At 30.7% G+C, this 17,767-nt stretch overlaps 4 protein-coding genes across 4 annotated transcripts; all 4 read left to right on the forward strand.

The window, feature by feature from the left end:
- Positions 1-9,141: 9,141 nt before the first annotated feature.
- On the forward strand, positions 9,142-9,621 carry SAPINGB_P004659 (uncharacterized protein; the record flags this gene model as incomplete). Its single annotated transcript, XM_031999374.1, has 1 exon — positions 9,142-9,621. One exon carries the CDS (start codon positions 9,142-9,144, stop codon positions 9,619-9,621), a length of 480 nt encoding a protein of 159 aa, XP_031855265.1.
- A 393-nt stretch (positions 9,622-10,014) lies between these two features.
- Positions 10,015-10,806, forward strand: SAPINGB_P004660 (uncharacterized protein; the record flags this gene model as incomplete). Its single annotated transcript, XM_031999375.1, has 1 exon — positions 10,015-10,806. One exon carries the CDS (start codon positions 10,015-10,017, stop codon positions 10,804-10,806), a length of 792 nt encoding a protein of 263 aa, XP_031855266.1.
- A 414-nt stretch (positions 10,807-11,220) lies between these two features.
- SAPINGB_P004661 (uncharacterized protein) lies at positions 11,221-12,584 on the forward strand (the record flags this gene model as incomplete). The annotated part of the gene is made up of 2 exons (XM_031999376.1): positions 11,221-12,035; positions 12,125-12,584. The coding sequence occupies 2 exons, from the start codon at positions 11,221-11,223 to the stop codon at positions 12,582-12,584; spliced, it is 1,275 nt and encodes a 424-aa protein (XP_031855267.1).
- A 288-nt stretch (positions 12,585-12,872) lies between these two features.
- Positions 12,873-14,131, forward strand: SAPINGB_P004662 (uncharacterized protein; the record flags this gene model as incomplete). Its single annotated transcript, XM_031999377.1, has 2 exons — positions 12,873-12,945; positions 13,086-14,131. The coding sequence occupies 2 exons, from the start codon at positions 12,873-12,875 to the stop codon at positions 14,129-14,131; spliced, it is 1,119 nt and encodes a 372-aa protein (XP_031855268.1).
- Between the last annotated feature and the right edge of the window lie 3,636 nt (positions 14,132-17,767).

The following is a 17,767-nucleotide window of genomic DNA, read 5'->3' on the forward strand; positions in this document are numbered from 1 at the left end:
AATGTCTCCTATGAATTGATAAAAAATAAAAATGATAAAAATAATAATCAATGTTTTGTTTTTTTTCAAAATTGAAAGATTTCATTCTTTAATTGATATCAAGAAAGAAAAAAAAAAAAAAAAAAAAAGAGTAGTAGACACTATTTTGCTCGCGTAACGGTTTTTTTTTTTTTTTTTTTTTCATCAATAGTTTAACAAGATAGTTACCGGTTTTTTTTTTTTGTTTTTTTTCCCCCAGAAATAAAAATAATGAATTACCACATTTGTAAGTGTCCATTACTAAATGTGTTCTCGCTCTTATCTTATAATATTCTAAACAGAATTCAAGTATATTTATGGTTTCCATACAACTATTGAATATATATATATATATGTATAAATAGATGTCAATAAATTTAGGGTAAAACATGGTTAGAAATAAAGATATTTTTTTAAAAGAGAAATACGACTTAAAAGAAAAAAAAAAAAAAAACAGTGGGCAATACAAGGAATGGGAAAAACTTGGGGTAATCGGAGATGGGAAATTATCTAATTTCGGAAATAAATAAATAAATAAATAAATAAATAAATAGCAGAAACAGATTATTTCGGAACGAAAATATATATTCTGGAGTAATTTTTATTTTATTTTATTTTATATTTTTAAAAAAAAAACCCCCATCCTCTGTTAACAGCAGTAAATCTTTTAACTTTTTTTTTTTCAGTACTGTTTGCCCACTGAATATAAAAGTTGGGCAAGTAAGGGGAATAAAAAATTGTTTTTTTAAATCTTAATATACAAGATACAAGATAGAAATAGAAATAGAAAAAAATTTAAATTATATATATAATTTATTCTAGTCACAAACAATTGACTTAAGCAAGCTTGTTTTTCTTTCACAATTCTATCAATTCTATCAAAAAAAAATTTTACTAAGCATAGTATATAATATGTCAATTTTTTTTTATCGTTCTGCCATTTTGAACCCCATATTAATAACGGTTTTTTTTGTTTGTTTGTTAAACACTGTTGTATATATATATATAGAATCAAAAAAAAAAAAAAAAAAACCTCTTTTTAATATTAATAAAAAGAAATAAATAAATAAATAAATAAAAAGAAATCAAACAATTGATTTTCCCCTTATTTATTTATTTATTTATTTTTTTTCATTGTCTTGAAAAGAAAAAAAAAAAAAATAGTGGCTTGCTCTTGTACTCTGATTACTAAATGGGTGGTATTATCAAACAGGTGTTATTCACAAGATAAGAGGAAAAAAAAAAACTTAGAGTTACAGAGACAAGATAACCAGGTTAGTTTTTTTTTTTATTGTTATTATTGTTTGTTATTGTTATTGTTTGTTATATCGTTATTGGATATACTTTTCCCACTCGCACCCACACGCGTACTCCTATTTGAGCTTTTTTTTTTTTTTTTTTTTTTCTCCATATTATTTATCTCATCATAGTCATCTAAAAGATAACAATATCATTGAAAAAAATAAAATAGAAACTCAGGAACCGTTATTATTATTATTATTATTATTATTATTATTATTATTATTATTATTATTATTATTATTATTATTATTATTATTATTATTGTGGATAATTGTAATGAATTTTCACTCAACTAGCTTGTTTTAAAATTTATTTTTTACATTTTATCTACCCCAGATTTTATTTTTTTATTCTTGTTTTTTTTTTTTTTCATTGTTATTATTACTTCTATTTTACTTGTTTTTTTTATTTATTTAATTTAATTTAATTTAATTTAATTTTTTTTTTTTTTACAAAAGATTTCTGTACCTGTCAGAAATCCAATTATTCTTAAATAAAAGAAAAAAAAAGTTTTTATTTCCCCTTTTTGTCTTTAATCTAAGTTGCGGCTTTAAAAAGAATTTATGGAAATCTTAAAATCCCCTGTTATTTGAAAAAAAAAACGTGCTGGTCATTGTTTTGTGGAGTATATATATATATTAGTTTGAGGGCTAACAATAAAAGTTGAGGCTTTGTTTACTTTTTTTTTTTTTTTTTTTTTTGAATAGATTCCACCATGTAACTCTTATCTTTTGTTAGATATTAGATACAACTAAATTAATCAATTGAGCTAAAGTTTAGATCTGTTTATTTATTTTTTTTGAAAAAAAAAAAATTCTTATTTCTTAAGATCCTTCTTAGATCTATCATCTATTAATATCTTGAAAATGTTTTTTTTTTTTTTTTTTTTTTTTTTTTTTTTTTCAAAATGTCTACTAATTATGAATCTTTTTTTGTGAGTGAATGGAGTTTTTTTTTTTTTTTTTTTTTTTTTTGGTTCTTAAGACCATTGACAAATTTATGTGATGTAACAATTTTTTTTTTCTTATCAGTTGGCCATTAAAAAAAAATACAAAGTAAAGTCTGTATGATGTATGGAAATGTAATACAGTTGTATTTTATTTTTATTTTATTTTATTTTCCTCGCCGGTGAGGCTTTCATCATTAAAATCCTTATCTCTCCCAGACTTATTATATTTTTTACATTTTTTGTTTTTTTTTATTTTTTTCTGTGGTTGGTGCTGGTTTTAACATCTCACCCACCAAAATTCCTATTTTTTTTTTTTTTTTACACGTAAAAAAGATCGCAAACCGTTTTTGGAAGATTTCAGGTTTTTTATTTATGCCTTGTCAACACCGGAGCACACGGGCCCCTACCGGAAAAACAAATATCTTTATGAAATTGAGAAATTTCATATCTCATTATAATTATTATAAACAATCGAAACAAGCGCTATTCTACTGCTCCCGTTATGCTTACACGCAAGACATCTTCTCTTTGCACATACACATAAACCCCCCGGCAAAAGACCTGTTCTTTGCCCAAATGTGCTTGTGCCTGCACGGAGTTTGTTTCTGTCTATTCCTTCCCCCTTCTAATGATTTGGAAGTTAGTAAGCTATATACACACATATACGCGCAGAAGTTCAGTCCCTCTGCCAAAAAAAAAAAAAAAAAAAAGTTGGGGTTCTGTATGTAAAATTATTTTTTTTCCTTCTCTTTTGCATATATACCATAATAATATATGGTATAAAAAATTTCCATATAAACACTTGCAGCATCAAAACAGTCTATTAAAAAAAAAATAGAAAAGTGAGCTGACAGAGATAAGAAAACGCGGCGTGAGTGGCTGGGTGGCACGATAACCCGGGGCGTCGTTTTTTTTTTGTTCTTCTTCTTCTTCCTCTTTCACTTCTTCTTATTCTTCTTCTTATTCTTATTCTTTTCTGTAGATAACGAGAAAGTTTCTTTTTCAAATTTTTTTTTTCTTTTTTTTGAAAATTTCAAAGTCATCATCATCATCATCATCATCATCATGTCAAATATTTTATTATTTTACATGTCTCTAATTAGCTGATTTTTGATTTTTGATTTTTGATTTTTGAGGAAGTGAAGGGTACTTGAAGATAAGCCTCAACTCAACTCAACTCAACTCAACTCAACTCAACAGAACTCAACAGATCTGGTTAATTTTCTGATCAGCCCAATCACCAGCTCATGGTTTCTAATAGAGTCACAAGATTGAGTTTGTTACAACCTAAAGTTACAAGTTTTATTTATTATATATACAATAACTAGTTGATTATATAGATGACTAATATTTCATGGTAAACTAAATAAAAAAATAAAAAAATAAAAAAAATGCCTTGTTTTCTACAATATCATCATTGAATTTTTTTTTTTTTTTACCTCCATGGGGTTTTGATTGATGGTTTTATGTCTTCTTCCCCACACACAAAAGTCTTTTTTTCTTCTTTTTCTTAGAATTGTCTCTCTATATTCCAGAAATTCTTTTTTTTATTTTTTTATTTTTTTATTTCAAAAGTTTCTATGACATATCATTCTTACAAACTATGCTTATTTCTAATGTCAGATATGTACAATCTTTTTTTACGAATTGAAAAGATATATAGTAGTATGGAGGTTGTTGTTTTTTTTTTTTGTAATAATGTAAATAGTAAAAAAAATAAAATAAAATAAAAAAGAGAAAATAAAAGAAGCCTGTTATAAGATGGATTAAAGGAAGGTCGAGCAGAAAAAAATAAAAAAATAAAAATAAAAAAAAGCTTCGAAATCTTTCCGAGGACTTCAAGTATTTTGGAATTTGGAATTTGGAAAATATGCCTATATATGGCGGGTGGCTGTCTTCCCTTCTTTCTTTCCCTTTCTTATTTTTTTTTTTTTTTTTTTTTTTTCGTCAATATATATAAATATATTTGTCTCTCTAAAAAATAAAAAAAAAATAAGCGCTGTAAAAGGGTAAAGGGAGACCTATTCCCGAGCGCTTGAACAACTTCCCGCCCCAAGACAAACAAAACTTGCTCATTTCTCTCCCTAGAAAAAAAAATAAATAAATAAAAAGTGTTTTTTTTTTATATCAAATCTAAAGTTTTAAGAAAAGAATATGGATGAGTCTTTTAGATATACCAAAAGGTGAAATTTTGATAATGATAATATTAATTTTGTCTGTGGAGAGAAAGACTGTGTGTGTGTGTGTGTATGTGTGAATAAATTTATTCACAAATTAAAAAAAAAATAATTAAATTAATACAATCATTACATAATCCTTTTATATTATTATACTTTAATTTAGTTTAAATTATTTTATTTTTTCAAGGGCTGATAAAAAATTGAAATACAAAAAAAAAAAAAAAAAAAAAGAATACCGCGCTAACTACCGCTGCAGCCGAGGATATGTGTGGCAAATAGCTCTCCCTTTAAAAGAAGGAAAAGTCTTTTAGAAGGTTTCAATATATTTTATTAATAAATCTAATAATAATAATAATAATAATAAATATTTAAAATAAATGAGTCAAAAAAAAAAAAAATAAATAAAAATATAACGGACAGCTTCGGGTGGCAACTTTTAATTTTATAATAATAATTTTTACATTACATAAACGTTAACTGTTTTTTTTATGTTCTTCTTTTTGTTCTTCTTCTGATCTGAATAAAAAGAAGAAGAAGAAGAAGAAGAAGAAGAAGAAAAAAAAAAAAAAAAAAAAAAAAAAAAGATTGTGTAAATCCTTATCTTTGCTCATAGATGAGGCTCTTAATTAAGAGAGGCGCAACAAAAGAATAGCTGATATCTCTTAAAAGAAAGAAAGAAAGAAAGAAAGAAAGAAAGCCCTTTTTTTTTTTTTTTTTAAAGATAACGGGCGCGTGCAACAAATCTGAGAGCAAAACGAAACTGACAGCACGAGCGGGAGCTTGCAACAAGCCCTAAAAATAAAGCTTGGAAGGGAAGAAGAAAAAAAAAAAAGAAAAAAAAAGAAATTATTTTTGAGTAAGCCATGACGTATAGAATTACGTCAGCAAAGATGTGGAGAAACGAGACCTTTTACCCCAATTTAAGGTCACGTGAGCAGTTTTTTTCAGGAAATTTTTTTTTTTTTTTTTTTTTTTTTGGTTCAGGTTCAGGTTCAGGTTCCAAGTCAGATAGATTAGGTCCCCGCCACACACACACACACATACACACAGACAAAACTAAGCTGGTTATCATCATATTTCTCCACAATAAATTGATTTTGAATGTGGAGAAAACAAAAAAAACAAAAAAACAAAAAAATTCATAGGGCTTACTATTTAAAAATGAAAAAAAAAATCCAATGGTAGCATTTATATGTGTTGTGTTAGTAATCTTAAACTCAAGAGGTGCTAAGATAAAAGAAGAAGAAGAAGAAGAAGAAGAAGAAGATTTAAAGTCTTTTTAAGGTACATGGAGAATTACATTCCCTAGAAACAATTGATAGTCCTATCGATAAGACAATTATTTAACGTTCAACAAATCTTCAACTAATGTCAAATATAAATATAAATATAAATATCTAAGCTTATTATTATTATTATTATTATTATTATTATTATTATTATTATTCAATTCAAAGAACTCAACCAATAGATGACAAGAAATTGGCTCCCCCCCTCCCTAAAAAAACAAAAAATAAAGTCGAAAGCATTCTTTTTTTTTTTTAAATTCTCATGTAACTTAATACTAACACGTGCTGATAAAGGGTGATGAAAAATTACTTCAAGAAACAACAAAAAAAAAAAAAATAAAAATTATAACATCTTGTTTAAGATAAAAATGAATTTAGCAAGCAGAAAGAGCAGCAAACAATTGATTCCTGAACAATTCCCATTTGGCTGCTTCTTCTTCTTCTTCTTCTACTGCTGTTGCTGCTGCTGCTGCTACTGCTGCTGCATCAACAAAATTCTTGTCGGTTCTGTGGCAACAAACTTTAAATAAATGGCTCTTTTTTTTTTTTTTCATCAACACTATTTTTTATTTTTTTTTTTCTTTTTGCCGTGGCTGCATGCGAGAATTGATCTTCCAAGGCCTTTCATTTTATTTTATTTTATTTTATTTTATTTTATTTTATTTTATTTTATTTTATTTTAATTTTATTTTGTTTATTTTTCAAAATCAATTGAAAAACACCTCCAACCCCTGGCCAGTTAATCCAAGCAATCAATCAATTAATTAAAAATTTAATGCTTGGGACTCACAAAATTGGCCTCGGACCTTCCGTTTCACTCCGTCCATCTCCGACCTGGGGGCTTTTTTTTTTTTTTTTTTTTTTTACTCTGGCAATAAACTTTGTGAATATGCCTTAATCCTAAACAAATTGTATTTTAAATCTCAATGAAAAAAAAAAAAAAAAAAAAAAACATACAAATCTCCTCATTTTTATTTTTTCTTTCTATCTCTTTCTCGGCTTTTCTGTTTATTGCTATCAGAACATTTTTATTGGTCTATCTATTTTGTCTTATGGTCCCACACATAAATATCATCTCCATTTTTTTTTTTTTTTTTTTACATTAAAAAAAAAAAATCCCATTGTTTTTAATCCAATATGTGCATTCACTATATAAGCTTAATTATAATTTGTCGTGTGCACTGAATAAATATATATTACACAAATATCTACCACGTAATATAGCAGGTACTCTTAAAGCCAAAATGAAATCTCATTACTGGTATTAAAAGTCTGTGCCTAATGATCAATTTGTTTGGTAGTCAGTCAAATCTTCCAGACTAGTTTGTACTTATATATAGATGTATGCAGGTTCTCTACACAAGCCGCGCACTTTTTATTATTTCCCTCTCTGTCATATATATATACTTTTTTTTTCAATCGTCAAATCAAGTTATTGAAAAACTTCATTGCTTAGTAGTAAATTATTTATTAAAGTAAATATAGTTCCAAATTTAAATATATTTTTGTTTTCTTTTGATTCTTTATTAAAATAATCCATGTTTAACTTTTTTTTTTTTTTTTTTTCAATATCAAATCGCTTTCGCTTTCCTTTAAAGAAATCAACAGGTAAAAAAAAATACATAAAAGAATTACAAGCTTTTGATGCAACTCTTTACCTGTTCTAATCTCTGTATCTCACATGGCTCATCCTCAAACACAATACCTTTTTAGGCTCATCAAAATATCTTTAAAATATATAATAATTATCACTTGTCATTTGAATACACTTGTTTTTTTCTTCTTCTAAAAATTGAAACATTCATACATCTATATTTACATCTTCAGTTTCATATTTTGTTTTTTGTTTTTTTACCAAGTGTGGCTGCGACTGCGACTGCGACTGCGACTGCGACTGCGACTGCGACTGCGACTGTTTAGATCTTGTAAATTTTGCCACAGCCACATTCACAGCCTCAAGATCCATGAAATAATTACACATTCTTCTCATACAAAACTTTTATTCAACAATTTTGTTAAATTTACATATCACTATCAAAATCCTTAAAAAAATAAAAATTAAAGCTCAAGTAAAAAAAAATTGTATCTAAAAATAGCATCATATTTTATTCGGGTTTGATGTGAAAACCAGTTACCCCACATTTAACAGTAACCTATGGCACTATGGCCGAGCGGTTAAGGCGAAAGATTAGAAATCTTTTGGGATTTCCCGCGCAGGTTCGAGTCCTGCTGGTGTCGATATCCTTTGACTAGTAACTAGTCTTTTTATATTCTTTTTTTGTCTGGACACTAGATCAATTGTAGAATGTGACAAGTAATTAAAAATATCTACACTTTTATTTCTAATCTGACATTTTAGGAAATATAAATAAAATGTTAATTATTAAAATACATAATTATGTATTATAATGTATTTTGAAAGAAAATTAAATTAAAAATGATTTTCTAAGAGATCTTCAAATTGTTTGTCACTTTGTTTTTTGTTATTCAAGAAAATCAAAAGTATATCATTAGCATATCAGCATCTGTGTAATCTTAAAAAAACCCTTTCATTGTTAGTTTATTTGCTTTAATTGAAACGTCATAAAATTATATAACATCATCATCAACGCCATCTCTTTTTTTTTTTTTTTTTTTTTTTTTTTGCTGTTACTATATATGACTTTAATTTGCCTTCAACATTGCATCTCAATCACTCGAAAATTAAGTCCTAATAACCAGCTAATTATGAGCTGGGAGGTCACAAAGTAAAATTTCCCAACCTATTTAAACTTGTTTTTATCACCTTTTTAATTTAATTAATTATTACTGGCAAACGTAAACAATTGTTTGTTTTTTTTTTTTGTTTGTTTGTTTTTATTCAAGGGTTATAGAACTATATAACATCAGCATCTGCGCTATCCTTTTATTGTCTGACTATGTGACTTGCCGGTTTTCATTTGTACCTTTTTAGTACGGGTGGTTTCTGTTCTGTGCGTCTCCAGTAGCCCGGAAGATGGGCCCTGATGCCAGCTTACGAGGAACAGGGAGAACCAGTCTGTCGGTCCCAAAACCTTCCCAACCCATTTCCACTTATCTTCACGGACGCCCATGTATTTCTTAATGTCTTCCGCCAGAGATACGGCCCGCAATCACCTGCAGGCTATTTAGACTGTACGGAAGAGTCGGCATTCCTGTAACCAGGGTAGCCTATGGTTTTCAGTCTAGGTGTATACTCCCGTACACATCCTCAGGAAAAGGGGGTATTCTGGGAATCGAACCCAGTATCTTCCGCTATCGAGCGAACGTGTTACCCTTTACACCATCCAGCCCTTTCCCCTAACGTAAACAATATGTTTCTAAAAATAGCATCATATTTTATTCGGGTTTGATGTGAAAACCAGTTATCCCACATTTAAAAACCATGTCAGACCCCCCCAACAACACCCAAACCACGTTTAGTGGCGGCGACCCTCCTGCCGACAATAATTATACCGACAATAATAATGAACAGACTAATATTAATGATATGCAAAAAATTATTGCTGTTGAACTGAAGGAGAAAGAAAGTTCTCATTCCAGAGGACCTCATTCTCATGAAGCTCATCACATCAAACCCTCGACAAAAATCCAAAAAAATAATGAAAAACCAGACTCCCATAAAAAAATTGAAACTATCCACAAAAAGCTTGAATCGAATGATAAGCATAATGCTTCTTCAAACCACGAAACCCCCGTTGAAACCCCTATTGTGAATGTTGGTCCAACCTTGAACCCTACCTTTGACTCTTCACCAGATGGTGGTGATGTGGAAATTGACGCAACACCATCACGTGACATGGATGTTCTCATGCCGGATGCAAATCCATTTGGTGATAATTTGAAGCCTGGGAATACATCTTAAAACTTAAGGATGTATTTCTGGTTGAATTGTCTATTGTTAAAGAAGACTTGAGTATTACAATTGAAGATTGGGAAATAAAATTTCAAAATCTTGAACTTAAAAACAATGAGTTAGCTAAACAACTCATTGCTTTGACCGAAAAGCTTAAGGCTTCAGAAGGACAAGTGAATTTCTTCGCTCAGAACTTGATGTTTTGAGAAACAATCAGGTTCACACAGAAGTTAAACATGTAATGTTTGAAAAACTTAAAAAGGAAGTTAAGGATAATAAGGATCATTGCGATAAAGTGAAACATAAAGCTGATGAAATAGCTAAGATGACTCTTCAAGATTTGTCTCAAGAAAAGCAAGAAACAAAAGAATTATCGACACTGAAATCAAGGAATTCAAAGAAATGACCAACAATCTTGAGAAAAGAGTTGATAATATGGAATACAAAGTTGGAACTATTTCAACTAAGGCTGATTTAACTACCAAAGAACTTAGCTACGCAAAAAAGGAAATCAAGAGCGCGGTAAGAAAAGTCGACACTTTGCCTTTTGCTTTGACCCCTAAAACTCCAAATGGAGCAACTCCAAAGTTGAAAGACATTATGAAGGCTCAAAAACAACACCGTGAAACTAAAGTTGATGAAGACAAACCCACTTTTAGAGTGTGCATAAGAATTCCAGATACCATGAAAAGAGTTAATATCCCTGCGATTGGAAAGAAAATTGATGCGGTTGCACAAAAGCCGGTGGCTCAGGAAATAGGCTATACTGTCAAAGGGCATTTATATGTTCAACTTAATGACAAAGATTTTGCTGATAAAGCTGCAGAATGGATCCCCAAAGTTGACTCTACTTATTCAGTGCTTGACACAGATTCTTGGTACAAGGCTGTACTTCAGGAAATACCTAATACGGCATCGATTGAAGACTTGAAAGAAACTCTCTACAATTTTAATGATTACCATATTGTTTTGAATACCGAACCCAAAATCATTAGCAGAAACCAATTTACCCAAACAGCATTGGTTTCATTCAGAAATGCCCAAGACTATGCAAAGTGTGCTGATAATCTTATTATCCAGTACACAAAAGTTAAAGTTAGACCTTTTATTAGCAGAAAAAAAACTCCTGAAGAACTCCAAGCTATGCGTAATAAGATACGATTATTGAAAAATGAATCAGACAAAAAAGGATAATGAGGCCCATCCTGTTTCCACTGACGACTCACAAGATGAACCGATGAAAGAAACAAATATTGAAGAACTAGATGAATCCAATGAGGAAGAAAACGAAAACAATTCTATTACATCCAATGAATTATAAAGTATTCCAACTCAATTGTCATAAATCGAAATCTATTACTGAAACTATCTTAGATAAAAAAGAACCTGATATCTTGTTATTACAAGAACCTTACTTTAACAACTATGGGCCCATTAAACATAAAGATTGGATCCCAATCTTTACAGAAACTGGAAAAGAAAAAAATAAATGCAGAGCAATTACTTACATTAGGTCTAACTCTGACTTACGAGCATTAACTACTAAAATTGAAAAGTTTACAAATCGAGATATGGTTACCATTTTGGTTAAAGACATTACAATTGTCAATGTCTATAATCAACCGAAACCATCCAAGAAATACCCTGAGCCACCGGTTTTTTGAGTTTCTCAAACGGGAGATCAAGGAACAATACTCAAAGATTGTCATTGCAGGTGATTATAACTTACATCACAAGGAATGGGAGTCAAGGGCAGGTCCGAATACGGAAGCAGATGAAGTTGTTGAGTGGCTACATGAAAATGATATGATGTTAATTACTCCAAGAAATCAAAAAACATACAACAATAGAACCAATATTGATTTGGTTTATGGCTCAGTGGACTTACTTCATAGAATTTCATTTAGTGGAGTGGATGAAAATACACTAAGTGATCACTCAATTGTGGAGTGGGACATTTATATGTCTCAGAGTAAAAACGGGGATGAAGTTTTTACTTCGGTGAAGAGATTGAATATTAAGAATGCAGATTGGGAAAAGTTTGACAAGGAGCTTTCTTCTGCCATTAAAGATTTTAATGTGCATAACAAAACTCTAAAATCAACTGACCAAATTGATGACCAAGCTAAAGTTCTTGAGGAGGTTGTAAAAAGAGCAATGGCAAAGTCGATGAAGGAAGTTAAGGTGATGAAAAAGTCCAAACGCTATTGGAATCAAGAATTAAGGGAGAAGTTAGAAAAAGCGCTAGAAGCTAAAAGGGAAGCCCGTCAAAGACAACCTTCTTTGGCTTTGAAACGACAAAAAATTGAAGAGGCGAAAAAAGCTAGAAAAATTTTTGACCACAGTTTGCGTGAAGCAAGTACTGAGCAATGGAATAAATATTTGTCTAGTTTAGAAGGAAATGACATTTGGAAGATTTTGAAGTATATTAATCCAAAAAGCAATGATACCATTATACCACAAATTAGAAAAGAAGATGGAACTCTCACTACTACTGTTGACGAAAAAAAAGACATGAAATATGGAAGGCACTTCTACCTGAAATTGATCATGGTCTTGATAGAGAGTTTGAAATTGACGACGATTCTCGATGGCCAAAATTAGAGTTTGATGAAGTTGACTCTGCATTGGCTGATACCCCAAATGATAAAGCTCCAGGAGACGATGGAATTACTGGCAAAGTTTTAAAGATGGCATGGCTGAATAAAGACTTTAAGGAAAGGTTTTTCAAGCTTCTCCAAGCTTGTGTGAAGTTTGGATACCACCCAAAAGTCTGGAGACATGGCATTATTGTTGTTATACCTAAACCTAAGAAACCTGACTATTCAAAGCCAAGAGCATACCGACCAATTTCCTTACTTAAGATTCCATCTAAAGTACTGGAAAAATTATACAAAAAGAATGACCAAGCTTACAACGCACTTACTTCCACCAGAGCAATATGGGGGAAGACAAGGTTATTGTGCTACTGATGCTGTTTTGGAACTTGTCCAAAGAATTGAAACTAGTAAAGAAAAAATTTCAGCTATGCTCATTGATATTCAAGGAGCTTTTGATAATGTCAACAGAAATTTATTGGCAGACACAATGGAGGATATGAAACTACCCAAAGCACTTATAAACTGGACATACCAATTTGTAAGTGAAAGAGAAGCTAGTATGCTCATGGACCGAAGAAAAGGATCAGTGCAAAAATTAGTACTGGAATTCCGCAAGGCTCACCTATTTCACCACTACTTTTTTTGATATATTCCACACCAATGTATCATGCCATTAAAGAATGGGGTGGAACTCCTTTTGGCTTTATTGATGATGTGACTATTACCGTTGAAGGTAAAATTGAAGAAAATACCAAAAGCTTAAGCAACATATTAGAAAAATGTTGTAATTGGGCTAAATCAAGAATGACCAAAATTGATTTGGGTGATAAATTGGGTTTTATTCATTTTACAAAAAAAATGTGAAACCTAAAGATGAGAAAGTGCAACTTACTTTACCTAATGGAGAACTTCGTGAACCCCAGAAGGAAGTTAAATTGCTTGGAATTACTTTGAACAATCTGCTTGATTTTAAATCTCATATTTTGAATAAAATCAATAAAGCAAGAAAAGCTGTTGGTGCTATTTGGCATCTTGGTGGCGTGCAAAAAGGTATGCGAGGGTCTGCAGTCAGATCACTGTATATTGCTTGCGTGAGACCAATTGTTGAATATGGCTTAGAAATTTGGCATCATAAAATCTTGAAAGGAGAAATCCACAAGTTGGAAGTGATGCAGAACATGGCTTTAAGAAGAATTGTTGGTGCTTATCGCACAACTCCTATTGCGGTATTACAAAAGGAAGCTGGTATTATGCCATATAGTATTAGGCTAAAATTTATGGTGGCACGAAAAGCTATTCGTTTACACCTAAATATTAGCAAAACTAATCCTATTAATGGTCATTTGTTAACATTGATTGAGAAATCTCCAATTGCAAAGCTAACCACGCTTTACATGTTGGCGAAAGATGATAGAGACTATATGATTAAAAAGGATGAAAAACGAAAATGCAAGAGGGTTGAACCTCTTACACTGAAACAACAACAAAATCAGACGATTGGAATTTTGAAGAAACAAGCAATGGAAGAATGGCAAGAAATGTATTGGAACAGCAGTAAGGATCTGTGGTATCATAATATCACAGTGGAGTCGAAATGTACTGATAATCTTTCCAAAATGGTTACGGGAGTGATCATGAAGAAAGATAGTCGAAGGATCTTGAGTAATATTACTCAGTTTCGCACAGGCCATGGCAACTTTGGCGCATGGTTTAAAAAGTTTGGAATTGAAAAGGATAGTTACAACTGCAAATGTGGAGAGCTGGAAACAGTTCATCACATTTTAGTTGAGTGTCCTTTGCTTGAAGAGGAAAGAAAAGGACTGAAACGGATATCTCCAGAGATGGACATGTCGACTCTCTTAAACAGTTTAACTGGCTTACAAGAGATTGTAAGCTTTATCTCTGCTTGGAGGGATTAAGAAATACAATTACAGCGTTGATGAAGACAAGTGGAGATAGGTTGGGAAGGTTTGGTTATTTTTAACCCCCTGTTCCTCGTAAGCTGGCATCAGGACTTATTTTCGGGCTGTTGGAGATGCAATGTTGAAGCCAAAATTAAAAGTTTATTATCAAAATGAAAAAATATATAGTATGGACAAGAAGGATAGCGCAGATGCTGATGTTATATAATTCTATAACCCTTGAATAAAAACAAACAAACAAACAAATATCCCACATTTAACAGTAACCTATGGCACTATGGCCGAGCGGTTAAGGCGAAAGATTAGAAATCTTTTGGGATTTCCCGCGCAGGTTCGAGTCCTGCTGGTGTCGATTCCTTTTTAACTAGTAACTAGTCTTTTTATATTTTTTTTTTGTCTGGACACTAGATCAATTGAAATTGTTTGCTTCTCCATTTTTATTCAAGAAATATATCTTAAAATAATATCAAAATTTATTTTATTTTAAAAAAATATTTTATTTATTTTTTGTAGAAACCTCAATTGTTTGTTTTCATTTAAAGGTTATATAGTAGATACCTCAAAATGTTTGTTTGTTTGTCTTTATTCAAGGGTTATATAATTATATAACATCAGCATCTGAGCTATCCTTCTTGTCCATACTATATATCTTTTTGTTTCAATTTTATAATAAACTTTTAATTTTGGCTTCATCATTTTATTTCCAACAGCCCGAAAATAAGTCCTGATACCTGCTTATGAGGAACAGAGGGTCAAAAAAAAAAAGAAAACTTCCCAACTTATGTCCACTTGTCTTCATCAACGCTGTAATTGTATTTATTAATCCCTCCAAGCAGATATAAAGCTTACAAATTTTTGTAAGCCAATAAAAATACCTCAAAATTACTAATATCTTTTTATACAAATCTAAATAAGGCTGCGGTAATTCCATATCATACAAAACCTTTTAAGAATTGCCTTGCTAGCTCAATCGGTAGAGCGTGAGACTCTTAAGAGACTCTTAATAAAGTGTCATCTCAAGGTTGGGGGTTCGAGCCCCCCGTAGGGCTTTACTTATCCCACATATTTTTTTGAATTTTAAACATTTTTTTTTGGAACTTCAAGGCTGAAAAAAGTCCAAATTAATGTAATTTTTTTATTTCTTTTGGTAAGGTCTCTACAAACTTCTGTTAGATGAATTACGTAATTAATGGGAAACTATTTTTTAATGCTCTGAGAAGTTTCTTATCACGTGATATTTTAACGGTAGTACCACTTAGTGATAACCCAATTCAAAAAATCTCAATACCACCATAAGTAAATATCGACGTTAAACGATGGCTACAAGTTCAACAACAGTAATAATTGGAGAACCTATAAATGACTGCCTGATTACAGTCTTTAATGATATAAACGATTGATTTAAATGTCTATACAAATATAAATTACAAACATCGTTTAATAGCCATTATTTTGAAGTTTATCAATTTCTATTCTAAAACAATGCCTTTTTTTCTCTAAAGTTGACGGAATGGAGATTAAAATCGTAACTTTTAGACTTACAAATATCAATCGCAGTAATAAATATGGCAGACAATTTCATTAATTTGAATATCATTATTAATCTTTCAGAGGTTAAGAATCATAATCTTTTTATGAAAAATCAATACTTTGATACCATAATTATACAATTAAACATTTGTATCCATCCAGAGAGCTTTTTTTTTATTGATTTTACTATACCCATATTTTCTTGCTACCATAAAAAAAGTTAATAACTTCAAAAGAAAAAGTTGACTTCTTTCATAAAAAAAAAACTTTGTAATTTGCAAGAAGATTCAAAAGAAAATTTCAGTAATTTCTAGCCATTATTTATTTCTTAAGTTGCAAAGAATTACCTCAGGGTTGATTTATTTATAATTGATATCTCTGAACTCATAATAATGTTCACCTTTTAGTAGTTTACCGAAACCCTAAAACATAGCTTTTAGTAAAAAAATTACCTATGTTGTATAGTAAAAAAATGAAAAAAAAAACAAAGAATTCACAAAAATATCTTAAAAACCTTTCAGGTTAAAAGGAAAAACATTGTTTGCTTTAATCCTCCTCAAGGGTCATAGAAATATATCATGTTATATACTTTTATAATTATGAATACTATCCAATTTGTCACACTATGTAACCTTCCCTATTTTACAATAAACTTTTAATTCATTTTCAACATTGCATCTCCAACATTTGAAAAAACAAGTCTTGATAACAGCTTAAAAGAAATTGAAGGAAATAGTTCATTGGCCACAAATATACCTAATCCATTTTCACTTGTCTTTGGGGAAACTTGTGATATTTCATAATTCACTTTGATAGAGATACGGCCCAAAATCATCTGTAGACTAATTAGATTTAATGAAACTGTGAACTTACCTATCGTCAAGGGTAGGCTGGGGGTTCAGCTACAGTGTGTACCCAAATAAATTCTTTTTTTTTTGACAAGGTTTAACAAATGGAAATTAAAACTAATATGTTTTTTTTTTCTTTGTGTGTTTGTGGGTTTGTTTCATAGAATGGATTCAGAAATATATCATCGGCACAATCTCTTTTGTTCCTACCATATAACTTTTCGTTCTTACAATAAATTCTTAATTTATTTTTAATATTACTTGTCAGATAATTTTAAAATAAGTTTTGATTTTTGCGAACAAGAAACAAGGAGACATCAACAAAACCTTTTCTTCTTTTTGTTTGTTTGCATTTATTCAAGGGATATAGAATTAGATAATATCAGCATCTGCGCTATCCTTCTAGTTATTACTATATATTTTTTCATTTTTATAATTGAATTTAAATTTGAGCTTAACAATGCATCTCCATTAACCATTTTTCCCCATTTTTTTATTGTTTGTTTGTTTGTTTTTATTCAAGGGTTATAGAACTATATAACATCAGCATCTGCGCTATCCTTTTATTGTCTGACTATGTGACTTGCCGGTTTTCATTTGTACCTTTTTAGTACGGGTGGTTTCTGTTCTGTGCGTCTCCAGTAGCCCGGAAGATGGGCCCTGATGCCAGCTTACGAGGAACAGGGAGAACCAGTCTGTCGGTCCCAAAACCTTCCCAACCCATTTCCACTTATCTTCACGGACGCCCATGTATTTCTTAATGTCTTCCGCCAGAGATACGGCCCGCAATCACCTGCAGGCTATTTAGACTGTACGGAAGAGTCGGCATTCCTGTAACCAGGGTAGCCTATGGTTTTCAGTCTAGGTGTATACTCCCGTACACATCCTCAGGAAAAGGGGGTATTCTGGGAATCGAACCAAGTATCTTCTGCTTTCAAGCAAACATGTTATCCTTTACACCATCCAGCCCTTTCCCCCCTTTTTTTTACAAACAACAAAACTGGCTATAATTTAGGAATAGCATAAATAGCTTTGAAAATTATCCTTTTTATTGAACTTGAAAGAAGCGTTAGTGGTTTAGCGGTAAAATTCGTCGTTGCCATCGACGAGCCCCCGGTTCGACTCCGGGCTGACGCAAACAAAAATCTTTTTGGCTTCGGACCTCATTAATTGTTTATTCAATCTATTTTTTATCACATTTTCTTTTTTACTTCAAATACAAATAATCAAATCACTATTAATAAATCAATGTCTA

Source organism: Magnusiomyces paraingens (genome assembly GCF_902498895.1).
Source record: "Magnusiomyces paraingens strain CBS 517.90 genome assembly, contig: contig3, whole genome shotgun sequence".
Classification (NCBI taxonomy): Eukaryota; Fungi; Ascomycota; class Dipodascomycetes; order Dipodascales; family Dipodascaceae; genus Magnusiomyces; species Magnusiomyces paraingens.